Here is a 23,079-nt window from a genome sequence, read left to right on the forward strand (position 1 = left end):
ATTGTTAGTTAAAACTGAAAACCCAATACTTCCTGGAAATAAAATACTCCTAAAAATACAGTTATTAGGGTATGACCTTAGGGGGAAGCCCAAGGGCAGACATAGCACCTTTTACTCACAGGGAGTTTGATGAAATCTAAGGCATGTGAATTTTATTTTACTCTTATATACCTAAATCACCTCCCGTAATTGTCACGTTCCTACCGTAACGCCATCTTGGGAAAACCTAACCTACTTCGACCGAGAGCGCAAATCCCAATACAATGATCCTACCAATTTACTTGATCTTTAAGATATTAGCATTCATTTGGGTCAAATGGTATTTGGAAAGCCAGGTTGCACAGGCAGAGGAATATCCTAAATGGGATTTTCTGATGATAATTTGCTGGAGCTTGAACTATAATTCTTGATGTATATAATAAAGTATATGTGCAAATCCCAAACTCCATTCTTTATGGAATGCTTCTGTTTTTCAGTCATGCTTCATAGCTTCTCCAATGTTGCATTCATTTTGGTTAAAGGTTTCAACTTCTTTAAACGGTATTTTAAAATGAGATTTTTAGGTATTTGCATTCAAAGCTCCACAATATTGTATGGGCAGAGAGCCATACAGATAGGACTTGAAATGCCAGTGCTTTGGTGACTTAATCAATTAAAAACAAACAAACGAAAAAACCAAAACAGAGATAACAGAACAAAAAGAAGGAATCTGGCTCATAATATCATTATATCAACACTATATTGCTATACCAAGGGCAATGATCATAATTATCTAGATGAATAAAAGCTATATATTTACAGAATATGAATGCTAAAAGACACATTTCAAGATCAGTCAGTCCAACTTTCCTCCTTTTACAGGTAAGGAAACTGAAGCCCAGAATTTAAGCGACTTGTCTGGGGTAAGCTAAGTTAATTCTTTTGCCTCTGTGTCCATATAAAAACCAGAACTTTATTGTGATAAAGAAGTGATACTGCACACTCTATAACCCAAGAGATAAAGAAACACAGAATCTCAATTTACCTTCCAGTTTTTGGGCAAACAATTTGTATCAATGTGGCCATCAGTACTGAGAACACGGAAGATAAAGATATCTTGACTTTCCACTTACAGGTTAATGTTAAATTTGGTATTCAATCAACACAATGAAGGGGAGTATGTAGGCAAAGCTCGTAGGCTTAACCAGCACTTGTTTTGACTGTTTCAATCAGGAACCTGGGCCACACAGAACCAATCCTTGCTTTCCCAGACCCACAGGAAGCAATGTAGGTTGTGGGTATCTGTCAGAAGTCAGGGCTATTTAAGGCTATTCAGGAATTTGGCATGTTCTTCTCCTCTTGGTAACAGAGTTTCTCCTCCTATTTTTGGACCTGTCTTTTCCTAGAAAAATGAAAATAGCTTCATAAGAAATGGGGCAACATTATTTGCATGGGTCACTAAAATCAGTCATCTTATAAATGCCATATCTACCTTTAGCATTCTGTCCCGTTCCCATTTGAAGAGGCCACAGTTACTGAAACAGAAAAGATGAGATTTACTCAGCAGTCAGATATGGACCCACACACGTACAGATCAAGCAGAGGCTGATCAAGGTGACACTCATATTACAGGCTATGGTCAAATGGTACTGACAATACACACTCCAGTGATTTCAGAAATGGTCTTTAACTCTGTAATAAGCCAGATACATCAGAAATGGAATTTCTAATGATAGGATGGCAGACTTGTGCACATGGTAGGCGATGAATACAACCTTGATCCCTACTGACAGTCACTAAGATGACACTGGGATTTAGGAAGCTAGCCTAAGGCTTACCCGACCCCTGTCTCTTTTTCTGGAACTAAAATATTGTGATAAAAAAAGAATTAACCTTGCCCAGCCATCATGGCTCAGTGGTTGAGCATCAACCTATGAACCAGGAGGTCATGGTTCGATTCCTGGTCAGGGCATATGCCTGGGTTGCAGGCTTGATCCTGTGTGGGGTGTGCAGGAGGCAGCCCACCAATGATTGTCTCTCATCACTGATGTTTCTATCTCTCTCTTCCTGTCCCTTCCTCTCTGAAATCAATCCTATCTAATAAAGAGTAATATGCAAATTGACCATCACTCCAACACACAAGATGGTTGTCCCCATGTGGACACAAGATGGCCCACAAGATGGCCAGCAGGGGAGGGGAGTTGGGAGGGACCAGGCCTGCAAGGGAGGGCAGTTGGGGCCGATCAAGCCTGCAGGTGAGGGCAGTTAGGGGTGACCAGGCCGGCAGAGGAGGGAAGTTGGGGGTGACCGGGCCTGCAGGGAAGGGCAGTTGCGGGGGACCCAGGCCTGCAGGGGAGAGCAGTTGGGGGGAACTAGGCCTGCAGGGAAGGGCAGTTAGGGGTGACCAGGCCTACAGGGGAGGGCAGTTAGGGGCAAACAGGCTGGCAGGGGAGTGGTTAGGGGGTGATCAGGCTGGCAGGCAGAAGCGGTTAGGGGCAATCAGGAAGGCAGGCAGGCAAGCAGTTGGGAGCCAGCAGTCCTGGATTGTGAGAGGAATGTCCGACTGCCCGTTTAGGCCGGATCCCAGTAGGATCTGCCCAGTAGGATCGGGCCTAAACGGGCAGTCGGACATCCCTCGAGGGGTCCCAGATTGGAGAGGGTGCAGGCTGGGCTGAGGGACACCCCCCTCCCCATGCACGAATTTTGTGCACCAGGCCTCTAGTAATAATAATAATGATGATACTAATAAATAATAATAATAATAATAATAATAATAATAAAAGGATTAACCTTTTTCTGGTCTGAATAATCTTTCCTCCTTTTTTATAACGCAAACAGGGGTCACTCTCTTATTGTTCAAGTGGCCTAAAGATGCTTGTTCTCCTTTTTTAACTTGGTGGATGAGTCCCAACCCTGAGAAGGGATGTGGCTACTATGGGGAAAGTTTATCTTCTGTAGAATTTACTCTGGGGAAGAAAGAGAGGAACAGAAAAGAAATGCAGAGAAAACACAGAAATATGTCTTACACTTGGGTCTGGGGCATCGGGGACTGCCTTATCTGCCTCATTCTTCTTCCCTATCGTTTTGTAGAGGAAGCCCTGGCATTTGTCTTTTCTTTTCTTTTTATAATACAAGTGCCTGACTTAAGCTTTGATTGCTATTTCAAAGAGGCAACTACTTCAAAGATGGCTAACTCAACAAACACATTGCCAGCCCAGCTGCCTGCCTCCCCACATTCCTTTGTTTTAGAGATCTAATTTAAAAAACTGACCATCTGGGCTACTTGTTTTCTCTTCCTGTGCTTTAAATTCACCAATAAAGAGTGAGCCTTGGAAACCCCAGGCCCCACTCTTAACCCTTTGCACTCGCTTGCTTTTTTCTCGATTCCTTTATTCTAATGCTAACCGTGTCGAGTTACACTCGACATCCGAGTGCAAAAGGTTAACCCCAATAAAAGCAGGACCCCAGACCAGTGTGCTGTCTCCAGGCTTTCCACAGGGACCTTGCTGTGTGGCCCCAGGTGTGCTGTGTAATATTTAGGTCTCATAAGTAATAAACCTGTATCTTTTCAGAGTTCCCTTATGGTTATTGCTGAAGGGCATCCTGCAATCATAGTAAGACCTACTAGGGCTGGTCCAGCCAAAACATTGGTTATTGATAGGCTGAGACCAATACAAAACGAAGTTAGATGATACTAGTATTACTAAAAAAAAGAAAATCACTGTTCTAGTCAGGGGTCAGCAAAAAAAAAAAAAAAATTCAACCCATGGGCCAAATCCAGCCTGTACTTGTTTTCGTAAATAAAGTTTGATTTGAACAGAGCCACAATAGCAAAGCTGAGTAGTTGTGAAACAGACCATGTGGCCTCTTTGCAAAGCGTAATATATTTACTATCTGGCTTTTTACAGAAAGTGTCTGCCCACTTCTGCTCTAGATCTAGAACTGACAAGAGAAGACCAGAGAAAGCAGCTACTCTTACAAAAATAACAGTGTCACCTGGAGGCCAAAAAGGCATAGTGTGCTTCCATTTGTGAGCTGTACTTAACTGCTTATCCTTAATGAACGGAGTTTCTCTGTACTCAAATATTTTACATAAGTTGTTGTCACAATATTTTGGAGAGAAGTCAAGTAATATATACATAGCTACTTAAAACAATTATCTAGAATGAACAATTCACAAATCAGCTCCTGACAAGGTGATGAACTAGTATGATGTTCAGTTCAAGTCCCCTTCCTCCCAAATCAGACCTGGGGTAACTTGAAGTGAGAGCGAAGCATGGGTTTCAGAAACAAACAAGCAAACAAAAAGGTAGTGTGAATACTCCGGTGAGATACTCTTGGGAAGACTAAAGGTGATCCTGAAATTGCTTCAAATTCCAAAGGATCAATATCATACAAATTATGTCCTTTAAGAACCATGTAATAAAGTTAGAAATTAATGACAATAAAATCTATCCTACATATTTAGAAATCAAACATTACTAACCCTTGAGTCCAAAAGGCAATCATCAGGGACAGGAAGAAATATATTTAACTACCCTTTAGACTGCTAGAGCGGGACTGCTTAGACGGAAATGATTGGCAGCGCAGGTCTGTTTACACCAGCATCACCACAAACACAGGAGGACATGGTGGCTATGGCATTATGACAGATACCATGTCATGACTAATACGTGATTATGCAGCACATGTGACGGTACATACATAAGGAGAGCACCAAATGGACCAGTGATGGTGTACTACAAGCTGCGTGTGATCAGCCACCCTGAACTCCAGAGGGTGTGGTTCACGGTGTGTTCTATGTGAATAACACCCAACACAATAGCTGTCTCTATATCTGAAGTCCCCCCCAAAAATAAAAATAAAACTCCTTAAGAGTAGAGGGAAATAATCCCATCTCCTAGCCCTCAGCAAATACACATATTCCCCAACCCACCTTATCCATACTTCATTTATTTCATCAACAAACCTGAGGACCTACTAGAGCAGCGGTCGCCAACCTTTCGGACCTAACGGACCACCAGTGGTCTGTGGACCACCAGCTGGCGACCGCTGTACTAGAGGTCAGGCAATGCGTATTGGGGATAAAGCAGTGAAGAGAGCAGGATCCCTTCTCTGCAGGAGCTGTAAGAAGGCACGGAAATAAGGCTTGACTCTCACAAAGGATTGTCCAGTGTTTCAACGGGACAGCATCATGTGGGAATTGAAAAAAAGTGTTCCAGAAGTCCAGATGGGACAAGAAACTCCAGGCAGTTCTCATACCTGCAATGCTTTTTGGGGAGCCTGTCAAGGGAGATGCATCTGTTTCCACAGGGACACTTGAAAAACCTTTTGATGCCGTCGTGCCAATGGTAGTCATGTTGCTCACTGACGCAGGTCTCCAAAGGCTTGAAGTGGGTATAGGCACACTGCATAAAACCAACACATGCAGTCAAGAGTTTGAAGGAGAAACTGTGAGCTACGACAGCAATCTGTCCTCTCGTCATGACCCAGGTGCTTGCTAGTGGAGTGACCACCTTCTTTCGGCTGCCACGAGCCCTGTGATTTCCTGGGTCCCTCATTCCGATACCACCGTTTCTCATGTTTGCCTCAATTTCTGGTCAGGCACTAAGTACACAATAATCTTCTCTGACATCGAGGCAATAGCCTGGGCAGGGCTGTCCTGGACTCACTGCAGTCCCTGCTTTCAGGACACTGAGGCATGGGGCCCACTGAGGAAGCGGAGCAGCAGCTCGTCCACTTTCCCTTACAAGGCCTCTGAAAGGATATAAGCTTACTAATCCTGTTTTTTTAAGTAGCAAAACCAAGACAGATATTAAATAATTCATTTAATTTTGATTCTCAGAAGGACTGAAGATAATAAGAAATGGTGGCTGAAGCTCGAAAAAGATGCTGGATTAGTACAATGTTAATTTCTGCTAGTTACACTGAGTCTAGATAAATAATTCCAGACTTTAACAACCTCAGCATATGCAGCCCTGGCTCAGTTGGTTGGAGTGGGATCTCGTGAAGGTTGCAGGTTCGATCCCCAGTTGGGGTGTGTATGGGAGGCAACCGATTGATGTTTCTCTCTCTCTTTCTAAGATAAAAAAAAGAAGAAGAAAAAAAAACAACAAAAAAACAACAGTGCAGAGCAGAGTGATATGCCAGCTGTCGTAGGCAGAATAATGCTCACCCCACACAAAGATGTACACACCTATTAGGTGATTTTAAGATAGGGAGGTTATCCTGAATTATGTAGGTGGGCCCAAAGGAATCACAAGATGTTCTTAAAAGTGGAAGTGAGACAAAGGAAAGGAGGTTTGAGTGATGCCATGAGAGGCTCCAACCTGCCATTGCTGGCTTTGAAGAGGAAGGAAGAGGTCACAAACCAAGGAATACGGGTGGGATCTCAGCCAGGAAAGGCAAGGAAATGGTTTCTCCCCTAGAGTCTCCAGAAAGGAATACAATCCTGGACTTTAGCCCTGTTAAACCCACACAGACACCTGACCTACAGAAATGTAAGGTAATAAATTTGTGTGTTTGTTTTTTAAATATATTTTTAGTGATTTCAGAGAGGAAGGGAGAGGGAGAAAGGGAAGGAGAGGGAGAGAGAGGGAGAGAGGAAGAGAGAGAGAGAGGGAGAGGGAGAGAGAGAGGGAGAGAGAGAGAGAGAGATATAGAAAGAAACATCAATGATGGAAATTGTTGATGGGCTGCCTCCTGCATACCCCACAATGGGGATCAAGCCCACAACCCAGGCATGTGCCCTGATCAGGAATCGAACCATGACCTCCTGGTTCATAAGTCAATGCTCAACCACTGAGTCATGCTGGCTGAGCATTAAATTTGTTTCAAGCTACCACATCAGTTGTCATTTGTTAAGAGCAGAAACAGGAAACTAATACACCAGCTATGTCCTTAGGTTTGCCACTTTGTCAGAGTAAAAGCTATCATCTGAGGTAAAACATTTACTTATTCTCCAAGGTCTAAACTTTCTTAAGGAAGCTCTTTTAGTTGTGGCTGTTTCAGGACCATTTTCTAAATGTAAAGGAAAATCTAAGGCTTTATAAAGAATAAAGACATAAAAAATTGTTTTTGATAAGCTAAGCCTCTTCCTCCTCTTACATGCAAATAAGGCTGACTAGCAGGCAGGGAGAAAATGACTGGTAATGATATAATATAGTGCTCAGCAAGAGCTTTTTTGGGAGCCAGTTTAAAAAAAAATTTTTGTGTGTGTTTTTTTGGGGGGGAGAGAGAGAGAGAGAGAGAGAAAGAGAAACATTGACTTGTTGTCCCACCTAGTCATGCATTCATTGGTTGATTCTTATATGTGCCCTGACTGGGGATTGACCCTGCAACCTTGGCTTATGGGAACAAGGCTCTAACCCACTAAGTCACCTGGCCAGGATGGGGGTGGGAAGTCACTTTCACATTAACGTTGAGGAATAGGGAATTTATTATTTTCTCAGGCTTAGGATAAAATTCTGCAAACACAGACAATAATACAATTCACACTGCCTTGGGATTCAATTTAGTAGGTTAAGTCCTGAGTAGGAAGAGACAACAGTAATTGGTCATATCATGATATTCCAGATCAAGTCATTCAACCAAGGTCCCAGGAGCTGTGAACTGAGGATGTATGAGAAACTTGAGAAAGACGTAATAACTTGGGTCCAATAGGCAAAGGGGAAGAGACGTTAAAGGCTCGTCTGCAGAACTGGGAGCTGAGGTCAAATGAGAGGAAAACCTCACTACAAATGCTCCCCCTTATCAGAGCTCACTGGACAGTGGGCATAAAGCCAGCTCCTGGGCTATCGTAACAGTTTTGTTTTCAGTGTAAATAAATGGCTTAAGCAAGACTCTGGTCACAAGATATGGCCCCACATCCCATAGATTCATCATGTTCCGCTGAGTCACAACAGCACAACATAGGGCCCATGTTCAGACCATCTTCCTGCACTCACCGTCTTGCATGTCACCACTCGACATTTCACTTCTTTGATGTTTCTCATCTTTTCTTCCATTTGTTCTTTTTTCACCAGTGGCTCAAAATAGAGTTCTTGCAGCTCAGCCTCGGCCTGAAATGGCAAGGCATACAGGAGACCTTTATCAAATCCAACATATACTCAGACAACAGTTCAACAATAGAATGGAACAAACTTCCTGTCAATGAGGACCACTTGATAATAGCTTGGTAAATGCAAACCAAAAGATGATCATAAGTAGACACAAGTTCTTGACATGCAAAAAAAGAGTACAAGAGCATGTGATTTTTAAAAAATATATATTTTTATTAACGTCAGAGAGGAAGGGAGAGGGAGAGATAGAAACATCAATGATGAGAGAGAATCATTGGTTGGATGCCTCCTACACGTCCCCTACTGAGGATCAAGCCCGCAACCCAGGCATGTGCCCTTGACTGGAATCAAACCCAGGACCCTTCAGTCCGCAGGTTGACACTCTATCTACTGAGCCAAACCAGCTAGAGCAAGCATGTGATTTTTAAAACACTAAATACAAACTTAAAATATTACCATTACTAACAGTGTCACCATGTCAAGTGTGCACCAGAAGGGAACTAGTCCTACTATCCCAATACAGACTCCAGCTATGGAAGGTACTCAATGGCTCCCCAGCAATGACAGCCCATTCTATTCTATACTCTTCTCCAGACCAAGCACTTGGTAGGAGCAATCCTTCCTGTTTGGAACAACAGGGAGGAGATATGAGGGCAGTGAGATATTTATAGCAGAATGTGGCCACAGGTCTGGAGTTAGTGCAGCTAAGACATAAAGTCCCAGGATCTTTGGTGGCCACAACAGGAAAGAAGTTCAGCTCTACAGTCATTTGAGCATCTTTCCTGATTTCATGTCCAGTAAAAAGATATGATATATAACCTTCTCATTAGTCATTTGCTAATCAAAAGAATAGCAGATCATTCAGAGTACTGGCACTAAATGGGGGTGATTAGTGCCCCCCAGAGGACATTTGAAAATCTGTGGGCCTTAACCAGTTTGGCTCAGTGGATAGAGCATCGGCCCGCAGACTGAGGAGGGTTTTGGGTTCGATTCCGGTCAAGGGCATGGACCTTGGTTACTGGCTTGATCCCCAATAGGGAGTGTGCAGGAGGCAGCTATTCTATGTTTCTCTCTCATCAATGTTTGTAACTCTCTATCCCTCTCCCTTTCTCACTGTAAAAATCAATAAAATATATTAAAAAAAAGAAAATCTGTGGGAGCACTTTTTTGCTATTTCCGTAATTGCTACCCTTGCTATTGGCAGGGGCCAAGGCTGCTACGCCATCTGCAATGCACAGAACAGTCCACCATACAACAAGGGTTTTCCTGAATGTTCTTTGGGACATGTGGATGAAAAATCTGATTATCACCATTGAACCTGCTTTATATAAAACCCTACAATATGTGTGCATGGCTTTAATATACACTGAATATTCTAAGAGTGCATTTAGGCAACTCTTATGTCTATGGAGGGACAACTGCACAGTGGTGTCTTCAAAAGTTTCCCAGGATTATTCACCGTTAAAAAATCACATTTTGAAAGAAATAGGCCCATGGTAGTTGTTACTAAGAAAACATATCTCTATGAGTTTTCCTTAATATCTGTCTCAAATATTTACAACACTTATAAATCTAACACTCTATTTCATACTTCAATATTTCTTCTAGGGTGTTGTGTCCATGTACTTACATAATAAAATACATATTTTTAATATAAATATTTTCCTTTTTCTTCTTTACATTACATTTAAGATACTAACATTTCAATAAAATTCAACTAGTTAGGTGATAACATCATCATAAATGTTATTTCAGGATAATAAGGGAACAATACAAAATACTTATTGTTACAAAGGGGTCCTGGGAGTGTTGGGTTATTAGCTGCTGGTTTAGAGCATTTGAAATGCCAATATAAAAATATTTGAATGGAAAAATCCCTTTCACATTGCAAGGCAGAAAACAGTAGATAGTGGTAATCCATTAAAAAAAAATGTTAAGTTCACAAACTGACATGCAGCTACATCCTGGTTGAGGAAAAAGAACAAATTCTTAGTCCCACAACAAAGCACTTCGAGTCTGAATGGCAGCTCTACCATCTTTAATCTTTTGAGCTCTCACCTCCTTTAGGATCCCTGTGTGCTTCGATTTTGCTTTTAGAATTTTCTGAAATTCTTCAGATTCCAGGTAGGCAAGCTGTTCTCTCCTTTTTTTCCTGGCAGGCTCTAATTCATCCTCAGCTAGAGCAGAAAGAAAAAGCAGCTTGTATAGCCCACCTACTGTCATAAAACAGTGGGCCTCACCCACTCAGTTTCCTTCATTCTCTCTGTCTCTGCCCACCAGTCCCTTCAAACTTAATTCACCCCACTAGCTACCAGCAGAGGAAGGCTTCTAAAAAGTGAGCTGAGATGCAGAAACTAGAATATGGGAGGCAGCAAATTTGACCACTGAATTAAAATATTTTTCACCTTAAAACAGGTACACTGACTATGAAGAGAGATAACAAATATCCTATTTACAAACTGATGATAAAATGACATTGCCAACTTCAGTTTTTAAAATAAAAATAAGGCAGCCCTAGTTGATTTGGCTCAGTGGATAGAGCATGAGCCTACAGACTGAAGTTGTCTCGGATTTGATTCTGGTCAAGGGCACATAGCTTGGTTGCAGCTTAATCGAGTATGGGAGGCAACCAATCTATGTTTTTCTCTCTTTCTCTCTCCTCTCTCTCTTTCTCTCTCCATCCCTCCCTCCCTCCCTCCCTTCCACTCTGTCAAAAAATCAATGGAAAAAATATCCTTGGGTGAGGATTAAAAATAAAAAAAAAATAGGGCAATTCTAAACAAAGGAATTCTACTTCTTTCAAAGTAAACCTTTATACTTATACATACAAAGATCCAATGAGTAATCCTTTATTCAAATTTTCAAACTGTGCATAATTTCAATTTAATGCGATTATAAAAAACAAACAGTCCCAGTTGTGGAAATTCTATTTAGGTATTCTACCCAGAGGTAAACTGAAGTAAAATAATTACTTGATATCAGAAATGCTGGTTATGGCTTAAACACTTCCTTCTCTTTTACTGTGAACTCTGAAATCTGCAGTACCTTGCGGAGAGGATGTGGTATTCTTTTCTACACGTGCCTTCACTTCCAGGACATCTTCGGGGTAGTGTTTCTTCTTTTTAATGCTGTTTGGGTCTGTTTTTGAAAGAATTTGGCCTTTTGCCCTTAATTTGGTTATAGCAGCTAACTAGAAAAAAGAGAAGAGAGGGAGATAAAAACCTAAACAATGAGATAGGCATTTGTAGCTCCATACCCCTTTCCAGTTATTAACCAATAAATTCTGGCAGCTTTCAAATATAAATTGGCAAACTGTATCTTCATTTTATTTAACATTATTAAAATTTAAAAGCATGGGAGACAGGTCTTATAACTTAATAAATAAAATCTCAGCTTATTTAAATATCATAAGTTTAACATCAGCTAGTATATAGGCTTCTCGATCCCTAGAGGAACCACAAAAACATTTTGGAAATTTGTTTTAGAATCAGACAGAATTAGGATAGAATTCCAGCTCAGTCACTTACTGGATTGTAACCTTAGTTACTTAATTGTTCAGCCTCAGTTTCTACATTTCTAAAACAGGGATGATAGCACTTCCCTATCTTTGAGGGTTGTGTGAATGAAATGAGATAATGCATGTGAAACACACACTTGGACACAAAAAATAGCATTGTCACATCTATCACAGGGACAGTAACAGTGATGAAGACATGCAGTTATTATTATCATTGTAGGTACAGCTTTGGCTTACAGCTCGCCTTTGCCTTCCATGTGGTTATTGCTGCTACTACAGCACAGAGAAGACAACTCAAGACAGGGTGACTCAGGAAGGGGAGTGGTGGAACGTGCTGAGCAGTGAGGTTTTGAGCACTCCCACTCCCAATTCAATCAGAGCAACTCAGTTATTATGTCTATAGAGTAGGCTTCTGTGTAAGATTTCTTTTAAAGGATTCTATAAAACACTATTTTACCATCTTGCCTCAATAATTTCAAGAATTTCTTTCCCTAATGCCAGTGTCTCCAGTTATAAAACAGTATCTTCTTCTAGGCTATCTCCTTCAGCCTGACAAAAAAGTGTTGAGATAATGGCTAATTTTTTTGGACTAAATTAATGGCATTATGTTGACATCATTATCATTTAAAATTTCATTGACTCTAACGATCATGATCAATAAATAGCTACTGCGTGGCTGTCGTTCCTGATCATAGATATATAAAGTGAGAAACTCCAGCCATGTCTATGAAAAGCAAATTCAAACGCTGAAGAAAACAAATACCAGTTACCTTTTTGGCTTCTGCTAAAGCACTCAGTTTTGGTTTTGGAGGTGGTGACACATCAAAAAAGAGAACATCATCTCCTTCTGAGATGCCTCGCCCCAGCTTGGGCACCGGTGTGGCTGGGGGTGCTTCCAGCCTGGGGAACTCGGCCCCTGTTGGTGGAGACCGAGGAGGGGGCTGTCGAGAAGACGATGGCACAGCTGGGCTGGAGACCTCATTTGAACTTTGTAAAAACCTTTAAAGAAATACGCAATCACAAACTTTGCAAGCACAAAGTAACAGACTGAGAGACTGCAGGTAGGCCACCAGCTGATGAGTAGTTGTCAGTAAAATATCCCTTTCTTGGTTATAACTCAGATTAGCATGCTATTAAGAAGAACGCTAGTTTCATTAACTCCTCAGTTGTCTGATTTTTCATTGAAAAAGCTCTAATTGTTTTACCAATTTAGAACTGATTACTATTTTTATCAATTTGGCTTTCTAGTGGGTGCTGTCTATAGCAGCGGTCGCCAACTGGTGGTCCATGGACCACTGGTGGTCCGTGAGGTCCGAAAGGTTGGCGACCGCTGGTCTATAGAACACAGCCCTGAAGGTGAGCTATGGACTATATTCCTAGCCCTCTGATTAGTCTAGGAATTCACCTAGATCTTTAGGAATCCACCAAATCGCTCTGTATTTTAGTTTACTCTACTGGAGATAACTCATGTGATATATTTGGAAGTCCTTAACAGATAGGTTTTATAATTCCCATGGTGACTACTTTACATACAGTTTTAAGAGCTATTTAAAAACAAAAATCAGAAGTCATCTAGTCCAAACCTCCACTGTATATATGAAGAAATTGAGGCCCAAGACCCATTTGCTCATAGAGACAGGCTCAGGATTAGTAGAAGGTAATCCCAGGCCAGTATTCTTCTTTTCTTTTTTTAAAATATATTTTACTGATTTTTTTACAGAGAGGAAGGGAGACGGATAGAGAGTTAGAAACATCGATGAGAGAGAAACATCAATCAGCTGCCTCCTGCACACCCCCTACTGGGGATGTGCCTGCAACCAAGGTACATGCCCTTGACCGGAATTGAACCTGGGACCCTTCAGTCCGCAGGCCAACGCTCTAACCACTGAGCCAAACTGGTTAGTGCCCAGGCCAGTATTCTTGTCACTACCACAGTCTCACTCTTGTCAGCAAACTGCCTATTACATCCTGCCCAAAGATTATGTTTAACTTGTTCAGCCAAATTCTGAAAAACTATAAATTATAATGCCTTTAAACTGACAGGTGCTCTCTTATTTCCCACAAGGTCCACATATATTTTTATGTCCATATGTACACAACACACACACACACACACACACACACACACACACACACACACACGTCATCTGTTGGCACATGATGAATACCTCTACAGATATCCCATCCGCACATCACATATTATTGTAAGGTACAGATGAAACACTGTAACACAGTGCTCAAGGTACATGTTAAGCACCTGTGATAGCTCTTATTACTATTCAGATAATTTGAGCTAAAGAATCTTTGAGATAATCAGTAAGTTATATAATGTCTAACACTGGATTGTACACCTGAAACTAATATATGTCTACTGTAATTGAAAAATAAAAATTTATTTAAAGTAAAAAAGAAAAGGATCTTTGATTAATTTACCTTCCATATTCATACCCACTTGATTTTGTCTCTTCACTAACATAAGTCAGAAATATATAACTTTAAATGCTATCTATTTAGGTTATGTCAAAATTATTTTAACACTTTTAAAAGTTAAAACGATATCCAACCATCCAAAATGTAAAGTGTATTTTTTTTTTTGTAAAGTGTATTTTTGAAATCTCTGAAGACATTTTGAGGATTCCTGAATGAGTTATCCAAGCAGGGATATTAAATGTTACTCTTACTGTTTCTCGATTTCTTCTGATTTGACTTCATTTTCAGTGCCTCATTTTTATCATTTACCTCAACAACTGCAAAATCTACTCATTGTTCGGCCTGTAATTAAAAACCTAATTGTGGCAAACTAAGAAACAGGAGTCAAATAGGTCAATACATACTTCCCCCTTCCCCCAGAGCCTTTTCAGATGTCATTCCTTTCTTTTCCACAGTGATATTAATTACTGTAACCTGTATCACTCAGTCTCAGGATTCACTAACATAAGTCAGAAATATACAACTTTAAATGCTATCTATTTAGGTTATGTCAAAATTATTTTAACACTTTAAAAAGTTAAAACGATATCCAACCATCCAAAATGTAAAGTGTATTTTTGAAATCTCTGAAGACATTTTGAGGATTCCTGAATGAGTTATCCAAGCAGGGATATTAAATGTTACTCTTACTGTTTCTCAATTTCTTCTGATTTCTTCTTCCGCATCTCCAACATAAGCTGCTTCTGTTGCTTCAGGAGGGCTGATGCCGAGATAGACTGGAAAGCAGGTTTTGGGCTTCCCATGATCCCTAAAACACAAGTCATAGACTGAGGGGATTCTGAGAGGCAGCAGGAACTCAGATATGAATGCTAAGCAGGTACAAGCTGACTCTACCTGGTGATTTGGCTTTGGCTAAATGTTGTTTCAAGTTTCTGGCTCCAAATGTGGGCAAGTCCATCAATTCTCTGAATTCCTCAGAGCAAGACAAGCTCTTCTGGGCTATTCCTGGAATATACAAACATCAGCTTTAGAGGATCTGAAATTTAAACCATTTGATGTTATGTGACATTTACTTTTTTTTTTTTTGTTATGTTTTAAATATATTTTTATTGATTTCAGAGAAGGGAGAGGGAGAGAGATTTGAAACATCAATGATGAGAATCACTGATCGGCTGCCTCCTGCATGCCCCTACTGGGGATCGAGCCCGCAATCCAGGCATGTGCCCTTGACCGGAATCGAACCCGGGATCTTTCAGTCCCCAGGCCAATGCTCTATCCACTGAGCAAAACCAGCCAAGGCTGACATTACTTTTAAACTGTGCCTTCATAACTTAGTCATTTGTAAATGAATTAGATGGAATGCCAAGAGAAAAAAGGATCCTTAACCTCTAATCAGGCTAGTAGGACAAGGGAATGGCAAATATAACTTATTTTGAGTAATGACTAGAATACTCATATCTGTGGGGTCACATCACACACTATTTCTGGAATATGCACTATGGATAAGGGTCCACACTAGGCCCTGACTGCTGTTATATGAATAAAGCCCCAAGTACAGGGAGAAGGCAGCATTTTCTGATCTAGACCTGTTTTAATGGAAGATAACAGATGGGGTTTGACCAGGAACATGATACTAATGATTCTAATACTGGACATTAAGAGTTAGACCCAGATACATCAAGAAATTTTAAAAAGCATACTAAGCTAAGACACAGCCAAGATGAATATGCTGTTTTCTCTTAAGATGCTGCCAACTAAACTTGATTCCTTCAGCTTAGGCCATATTACTAAAATAGTGAGGAGTGTATACTCCTAATTTAGAGTACAAAATGTGACAGCTTTTAATCCTAAAGACTACACATTTAAGCAACAGAAAGAAATGTAGTTTTGAGAAACAAAGTTACCGAGTTTTTGTTGAGTTTCCTGAATGATCAAATCTGTGCCCTTCACAACCAGATTAGACAGAGTGGTTTGAATCTTCTTTTTAGGAGCGCCAGCTGCTGCACTGTAATGACAAGTCACCCCCAAAGGAAAATCACTGAACTTCAGTGTTCTGATGAAGTGAAGACGGCACAGAAGTACGCATATTACAAACTGTCAAAGTTTCTCAAAACAGCATATAACTAGACTCTTAATATCATGACCCTACAGCATAACTGGTGAAAGCATTATATCACAGATGTGAAAAACAGCAACCTGCAAATTTGCTTTAGGCCATCTGGAAGGAAAATTTGACAAAAGAAATAAAAAATATGCCAACACTTTAATCAAGAAATCTAGGAATTTATCTTAAAATAATTAATGACTATGCAAAAAAACAGGATATTAACAAAAGCCTTATAACATTAAAAGTCAGAAACACCATTAAGGAAATTGTTTAAATTATTGCAGAGTCATGTAAAAGAATACTATGTAGCCACTAAAAATAATGCCACAAGTAAATACTTGACAAAGAAAACATTAATTATTTTGTTAAAAAAGTTATAAACTACAGATACAGTATGATTTCATTTTAAATTACTAAAAATTTATACATATGGAAAAAGAAAAACCACCTAGAAGCAGCTATAACAAGGAGCTAACATATACATACATATGTATTTTAAAATAATGTTTATTGCTTTTTGCAGTTTGGAAAATCACAGAAATTATCTCTAATTTAAAAATGAGCTTGGTATTACAAAATAGGCAGGAAGTGAGAGTCCTCTTGCCTAATTTCTGTTGGACATGGGACAAAATCTATGCTTTGTTCTTGGATCAACTATAGCTCCCTTGTGCCAAGTCCCCAGACATCACGTACCCAGATGTGCTTTTCACAATAAGGGACACGGTCATCGATCACCTACTTCAGGGACTCTGGAGAGGCTGATCCCCAGAAAAGTGGCCACAAACGCCTGCCTTCCATGCCTCTTTGTGAAGCTGCATATTCATTCACTGAATATGGATTTCAAGAGGTTTGCAACCTTACTCTAATCATACATAATAAGGGAAACGATTTAAAGGATGTCAACACAATGATTAAGTCTTTTAACTACCAAATAATCAGCCCCTGACAAAGTTCCACTATTCACATTAGAACCCAAACAGGAAGCATGGGCTTTTTTTTAAAGACCATTGTGACATGGCTCAATTTCTCCCTGTTCTGTGGCTTTTCTCTCTACCTGGGAATAAAAGAGGCCCTCATCTACCTGGTTCTAGGCAGTGAGTTATTAAAGGTAAAACCTGCACAACTCTTCTAGGACCATTACAGAAATGTACAATCACTGTTTATTCTTATCAGATAAGCAAGATCCTGGTCTCAAAAGCAGCTCAAGAATGTCTTACACTGAGGCTGCATATGATGCTGAAGAAACCCCTCCATAGTAAAAACCATCCTGACACAGCCGTTCTCTCAGACTGATGCCTTTGCTGGCAAACTTCTTTGGAATTCGTCCTCCGGAGAAGGTGGACTGCAAGTCAGCTCGCTTGGCACTGAGCTTCTTATACTGGGCCTGGATGTGATACTGACAGTACTCGCAGTCCTTCTGCAAAAAGGAAGAGAGGCTGCCTCAGGATTAGGGGAACAGGCCAGAAAACAATATACACCCACAGGGTCCCTTTCTCCCAGCTTTGTGAGACACCATTCTGTGTGTAGAGTCCTCCTTACTGACCTCCAAGGCCATTTGCAAAGTGTAGTCATGCAGTGACCAGGGGAAAGAAGTTCCCTTAAATTCTAATTAAAGCACTAGTTAGGTAAAAAAGTGATATAGTTCACTCCCTTTGCACTCTTTCTACAATCAAAATAACACCAAGTGAAAGAAGGTCAGACACAAAAGGTCACATAAACATACTGTATGCTTCCTCATGTCACATATCCGGAGCAGGCAAATCCAGAAACAGGAAACAGGTTAGAGGTCACCAGGAGATGTAGGTAAGGGGGACGAGAAATGTTTCTTTGGGGTGATGAAAAAGTTTTGAAACTAGAGAGCTGGTGGTTACACAACAGTGAATATACTAAATAACACTGAAGTGTATATTTATGTGAATTTTACCTCAATAAAAATTAATTTTAAAAATAAGACAAAATCAGCTTCTAGTGAGATTTTTCTGGTTGACTCTTGGACAAATGTTCCTTCAGTGAAAGGAACAAAGAGAAACAGCATACTATTATTCTACTGGGTGAGCCCTTAGATATGGTGACAATGCTCACTAGTTCATCTGTGAAGCAGGAATGAGGAAAAAAAACAAGATGAAACCAAAATCTGTCATTTAATCCTTTCAAAGAGCTCTACGACATACCACTACATACCCACTAGGATGACTGTAATCAAAGACAGACAGTAGCAAGTATTGGCTGGATGTGGAGAAACTGCAACCCTCACATACTGCTGGTGAGAATGTAAAAGCCACTTTGGAAACCACTCTGGCAGTTCTTTAAAATCCTAAACAGAGAGTCACCATACAACCTAGAAATTCCAGTCCTGGTATATACCCAAGGAAACTGAAACATACATCGATACAACAAAACCTGTACATGACTGTTTATGGCAGCATCCTATCTAATAAAAGGGTAATATGCAAATTGACCCTAATGGCAGAACGACCAGACCGACCACTGGACTAGTTATGTATAATAACCAAAAGGTAGAAGCAACCCAAATGTCTACTTACTGATGAATACATGTGGTATGTCCAAACAATGGATTATTCAACCATAAAAAGGAATGAAGGGCTAATGAATTGTACACCATGAATGAATCTTGAAAATATTATGCCAAGTGAATGAAGCCAGACATAAAAGGCCACATGCCCAATTCCACTATATCAGTCAACCAGTGTGCCACAGAATTTTAAAACATGCAATACCTGACTATTTAGTCAAGGGCACTGAAATCTTTTCCCTTAGACTGTCAAATTGAAAAATGGCTTGGAACAGCATAGATGGACCTGGAGAGCATTATGCTAAGTGAAATAAGCCAGTCAGAGAAAGACATGTACCATATGATTTCACTCATATGTGAATCTAACAGGATGAACTAAGAAATAGATGGAGAGCAGGCTGACAGCTGTTGGGGGAAGGGCAGGGTAGGGATTTGAGAGGCTGGAGATGGTGGTGGAGGGACTGAGCAAAAAAGAAAGGAAAAAAGAAAGAAAATAAACCTCATGGACATGGAGAATAGTGTGGTGATTACCAGAGGCAATGCGGGGCTTGGGAAAGGTAGACGAGGGTATAGGTGGGATAAATGGTGATGGAAGGAAACTTGACTTGGGGTGGTGAACACACAGTGCAATATACAGATGATATACTACAGAACTGTACATTTAAAACCTATATTAACCAATGTCACCCCAATAAATTAAAAAAGAGAAAAAAAGACAACAGCCAACATAATTATAACCATCAGGTGTGAATTAATCAAAATTATACTTTTCTTTTTTTTAAGATTGAGAAAAAATATATTTTTTGGTGTGCCGCAGAATTTTAGTAATTAGTTTATGTGCCATGAGATAAAAAAGTTTGAAAATCACTGCACCTTATGAAATGTCCAGAACAGGCAAATTCAAAGAGATAGAGGGTAGATTAGAGCTTACCAGGGGCTGGATGAAGAGAAGAATGGGGAGTGGCTGCTAAAGGGTATGGGTGTTTTTTTGCAGGGAGGGGGTAATTGAAAATGTTCTGAAATTACATAGTGATGAAGGTTGCACAACTCTGAATATATTAAAAATAGTTAAATTGTACACTTTTAAAAAGTGAATTGTATCTCAATGAAGCTATTTTTTTTTTTAAATTCTAAGAGAAGGTATGGTAAGCACAGACTAAACTAAGGTGTGCAATGTATTACATCATAGTGTTTGATCTCTGGCCCTACAAAGAATGGATAAAAGAATAGTGTAAGTTTAGAATTGAGGGTGAACTAAAATTCTGTTTCTTATACCTCCTACTCAGCTGGCAATAAAATATTACTTTTCTAAGAGGTGAAATCCTTCCCCTACTCTCAGCTTTTCAAATTGGCAATTATTAACCACACGTTCAATTTTCTCACTTTGATGCTTCCTGTTATGTAGGAAACTCAGTTCCAGATTGGCTGTTACCACTAAAGTACCAATAATTTATTCCTATGAATTCCAATTCCTCTCTTTAGCAGAAAACATCCGAACAAGGCTGAAACCAACCAAATTAACAGTCTGTGTACATGGTTCTCCATTCTTCTTCTTTGCTTTACAGGTTCCCAGGTCAAGAGCTTCACCCATAATTAAGATCTTTTGAGGATGATCAATAGATAAGCACACCTGTAGAAAAGAAGTGGAATGGGAGTTAAAAGCAGGTGAAAATATGATCTTTTACCAGCTAGAATGGATAAAAGAATGGTTGGTGTGAGTTAAGAAGTCAGTCTCAAGGAATTTGAAGTCAGTCTCAGTGCCCTATAAAATAGTTTTAGAAATGGGAGGTGTAGAAGACATATTTAGCTCTTTACCAATATCCATCCTCTCCTGTGTCTTTGCTATCAAAATCTTGATTTTATTTTGGTTGGCAAAGGCTGAGCATAAGGTAATGAATCCTATGCCCAGTTTTCCCAGCACTCCTTACATATAGCAATGGTCATGTGACTATATTCTTTCCAACCAATGAGACCAAAGCTGGGATTTGTACAGAAGGTATTGGGGAAGCTTTTGCTTTACTGATAAAAGCCGATAGAGGAGGTTGGCTCAGTTCCTGCCTTGAATGGAGAGGTGATGGCAAGAGCTTCAAAGCCATCTTGTGACCAAAAGGAAAAGGCTGAGAGACTGGCAGACTTTGGTCATGATATCACTACAGTGCCTATGTCTAGGTTTTTTTATTTAATTATGTGAGAAAAACAAACCCCACTGTTTACTGTAAAAAGAAACTATAGTGAAGTTTTCCTGTTACTTGTAGCCAAACACATTGGAACAAATAGGTGAAGATTTGTTGCTATTCTCTGGTAAAAATAAGGAATGAAAAAACTTTGTCTCTCACTACTCCTGATAATAATAATCTGTCTACAACAAAGTTTAAAGTGTAGCTTTTTGCTGGGTCAGATGAAGAAATGGTATGTCCCCATTCACACCATATTAAGATTTACAATTTACTAGAGAATCAGTGGGTAGTACCAAAACTCTAATGATGCTTAAGAAGATAAAAATTAACCATGATTCTAAGTTGCAACTATGGTTGTACTAATCAATGGAGCAAAGTCCTCTCAACTATCAAACTGTAAGACCTTGCCATCTTGATATACCATGGAAATTTATGAAGGAGAGTTAAGGAGACCTGAGCTAAGAGTTAAAAAAACTCCAGGAACTTTGGAACTAATTCAAAAAGATATAATGAAAGAAGCTGATACAAAACAATTTAGAGCAGGTGGAAAATTCAGAATACTGGTGGGCGAGGAATGAACAAGCAAGCAAAAAAAGATTCACGGAGGTAATACTTTAAAAGCATGATTTATTATCTGAAAGTAAACCACTACAAATCTTGTTGACAGAATTTGACTAAGTTGCAAAGGCATTTCCCTCAATAATCACAGAAACAGATTCTTACCTCATCTGAACCATCCTTGGGCTTCATGGGGTTAGCATTGAGTAGCCCTATGACAGTACCCTGTTCAGTCTTCCAGAGTTCTCTGTGAACTTCTCCAAACAAGAACAATGACACATACCGTGTCAGGTCACGAAGATCATTTAGTCGCCAGATGCTAAATGTTTTCCCCTGGAACAAATATTTATTCTTAATTTTAATTATTTTTGAATAATGGGGTTAGACTGTCTCCATTTACAGTTCAAGTGTTCTATTGTGGAAAAATACATAACTATAATCCACCCTGAATATATAACCATCAGAATTTCTGTTAATTATAAATTAAGCCTTTCTCTAGGCGTTAGTACTACCCTTCATTTTAGAGATGAAGGTAAAGTTAAGGCAAGCCAGTAGCAAACTTGTTACTAGAGTCTCTAATTCTCAGGTCTAAGTAGTCAATGGGATAGCAGCACTGCCTTTCTAATCTCTCTCACTTGAACATTCAAACACACACACTCATGTGCATACCACACTGATATATATTTGGTAACCTTATCACTGATTAATTAAATTAAAACTACAATGACATATCACCTCACACCTGCCAGAATTGCTACCATCAGGAAATTAACAAACAAGTGCTGAAAAGGATGTGGAGAAAAGGAACCTTTATGCACTGCTGGTGGGAATGCAGACTGGTGCAGGCACTTGGAAAACAGTGTGGAGTATTCTAAAAATATTAAAAATGGAACGGCCATTTGACCCAGTGATCCCACTTCTGGGAATATATCCTAAGAATCCTAAAACACCAATTAGAAAGATATATGCACTCCTATGTTCACAGCAGTGTTATTTACAATACCTACCATCTGGAAATAGCCCGAGTGCCCATCAAAAGATGAGTAGATAAAATAGCCATAACACCTTTACACAATGGAATACTATGTGGCTGTAAAAATAAGAAGGGTCTCTTACCCTATGCAACAGCATGGTTGGACCTGGAGAGTGTTATGCTAAGCGAAATAAGCCAGTCAGAGAAAGACAAATACCACATGATCTCACTTATGTGGAATTTAATGAACAAAATAAACTGATAAACAAAATAGGTCCAGAGGTATGGATGCATGGAATGAAATGACAGATCTGAGGGGAGGGGGGTCAGGGAGATGGAAAAAGATTAACCCCAAAAACATATATGCATATATGCAAAACCCAGGATACAGACAATAGTGCAGTGAAGGCAAGGTGGAGGGGAGCAAAAAGGGGGGAAAATGGGGGACATCTGTAATACTGTTAATAATAATAATGATAATAAAAAATAAAATGGCTCACACTGTTACAGCTCTGCGGAGTGACTTTCTTCAATATAACCCCAAATGTTACCCAGTCTACTTCTTCTAGCTTTTCACTTGCCATCTTTTCCTTGAGCTGAGACAGTCTGATCAGTTTTCGACCTGTCATTTTCTTGTTCATTTCTGTGGAGGACACTCGAGGCCGTCTGCATCAAGAAATCAGCAATTAGTAGACCATCTATATATATAAAACCCTAATATGCAAATAGACCGAATGGCAGAACA

General features: G+C 39.8%; 1 protein-coding gene across 1 annotated transcript in view; it reads right to left on the reverse strand.

The window, feature by feature from the left end:
* Positions 1-1,066: 1,066 nt before the first annotated feature.
* Positions 1,067-23,079, reverse strand: part of MCM10 (minichromosome maintenance 10 replication initiation factor) — a 30,988-nt gene continuing 8,975 nt past the window's right edge. The window contains exons 6-19 of the mRNA XM_054715654.1: positions 22,835-23,000; positions 21,527-21,694; positions 20,140-20,256; positions 17,311-17,510; positions 15,891-15,991; positions 14,881-14,991; positions 14,677-14,794; positions 12,327-12,555; positions 11,085-11,229; positions 10,098-10,216; positions 7,926-8,039; positions 5,242-5,387; positions 1,472-1,514; positions 1,067-1,381 (exon numbers count right to left, since the gene is read on the reverse strand). Coding sequence (XP_054571629.1) covers positions 1,298-1,381; positions 1,472-1,514; positions 5,242-5,387; positions 7,926-8,039; positions 10,098-10,216; positions 11,085-11,229; positions 12,327-12,555; positions 14,677-14,794; positions 14,881-14,991; positions 15,891-15,991; positions 17,311-17,510; positions 20,140-20,256; positions 21,527-21,694; positions 22,835-23,000 — 1,861 coding nt within the window. The 3' untranslated portion in view covers positions 1,067-1,297. The remainder of the gene's footprint in view (positions 1,382-1,471; positions 1,515-5,241; positions 5,388-7,925; positions 8,040-10,097; positions 10,217-11,084; positions 11,230-12,326; positions 12,556-14,676; positions 14,795-14,880; positions 14,992-15,890; positions 15,992-17,310; positions 17,511-20,139; positions 20,257-21,526; positions 21,695-22,834; positions 23,001-23,079) is intronic.

Source organism: Eptesicus fuscus, chromosome 5, assembly GCF_027574615.1.
Source record: "Eptesicus fuscus isolate TK198812 chromosome 5, DD_ASM_mEF_20220401, whole genome shotgun sequence".
Classification (NCBI taxonomy): Eukaryota; Metazoa; Chordata; class Mammalia; order Chiroptera; family Vespertilionidae; genus Eptesicus; species Eptesicus fuscus.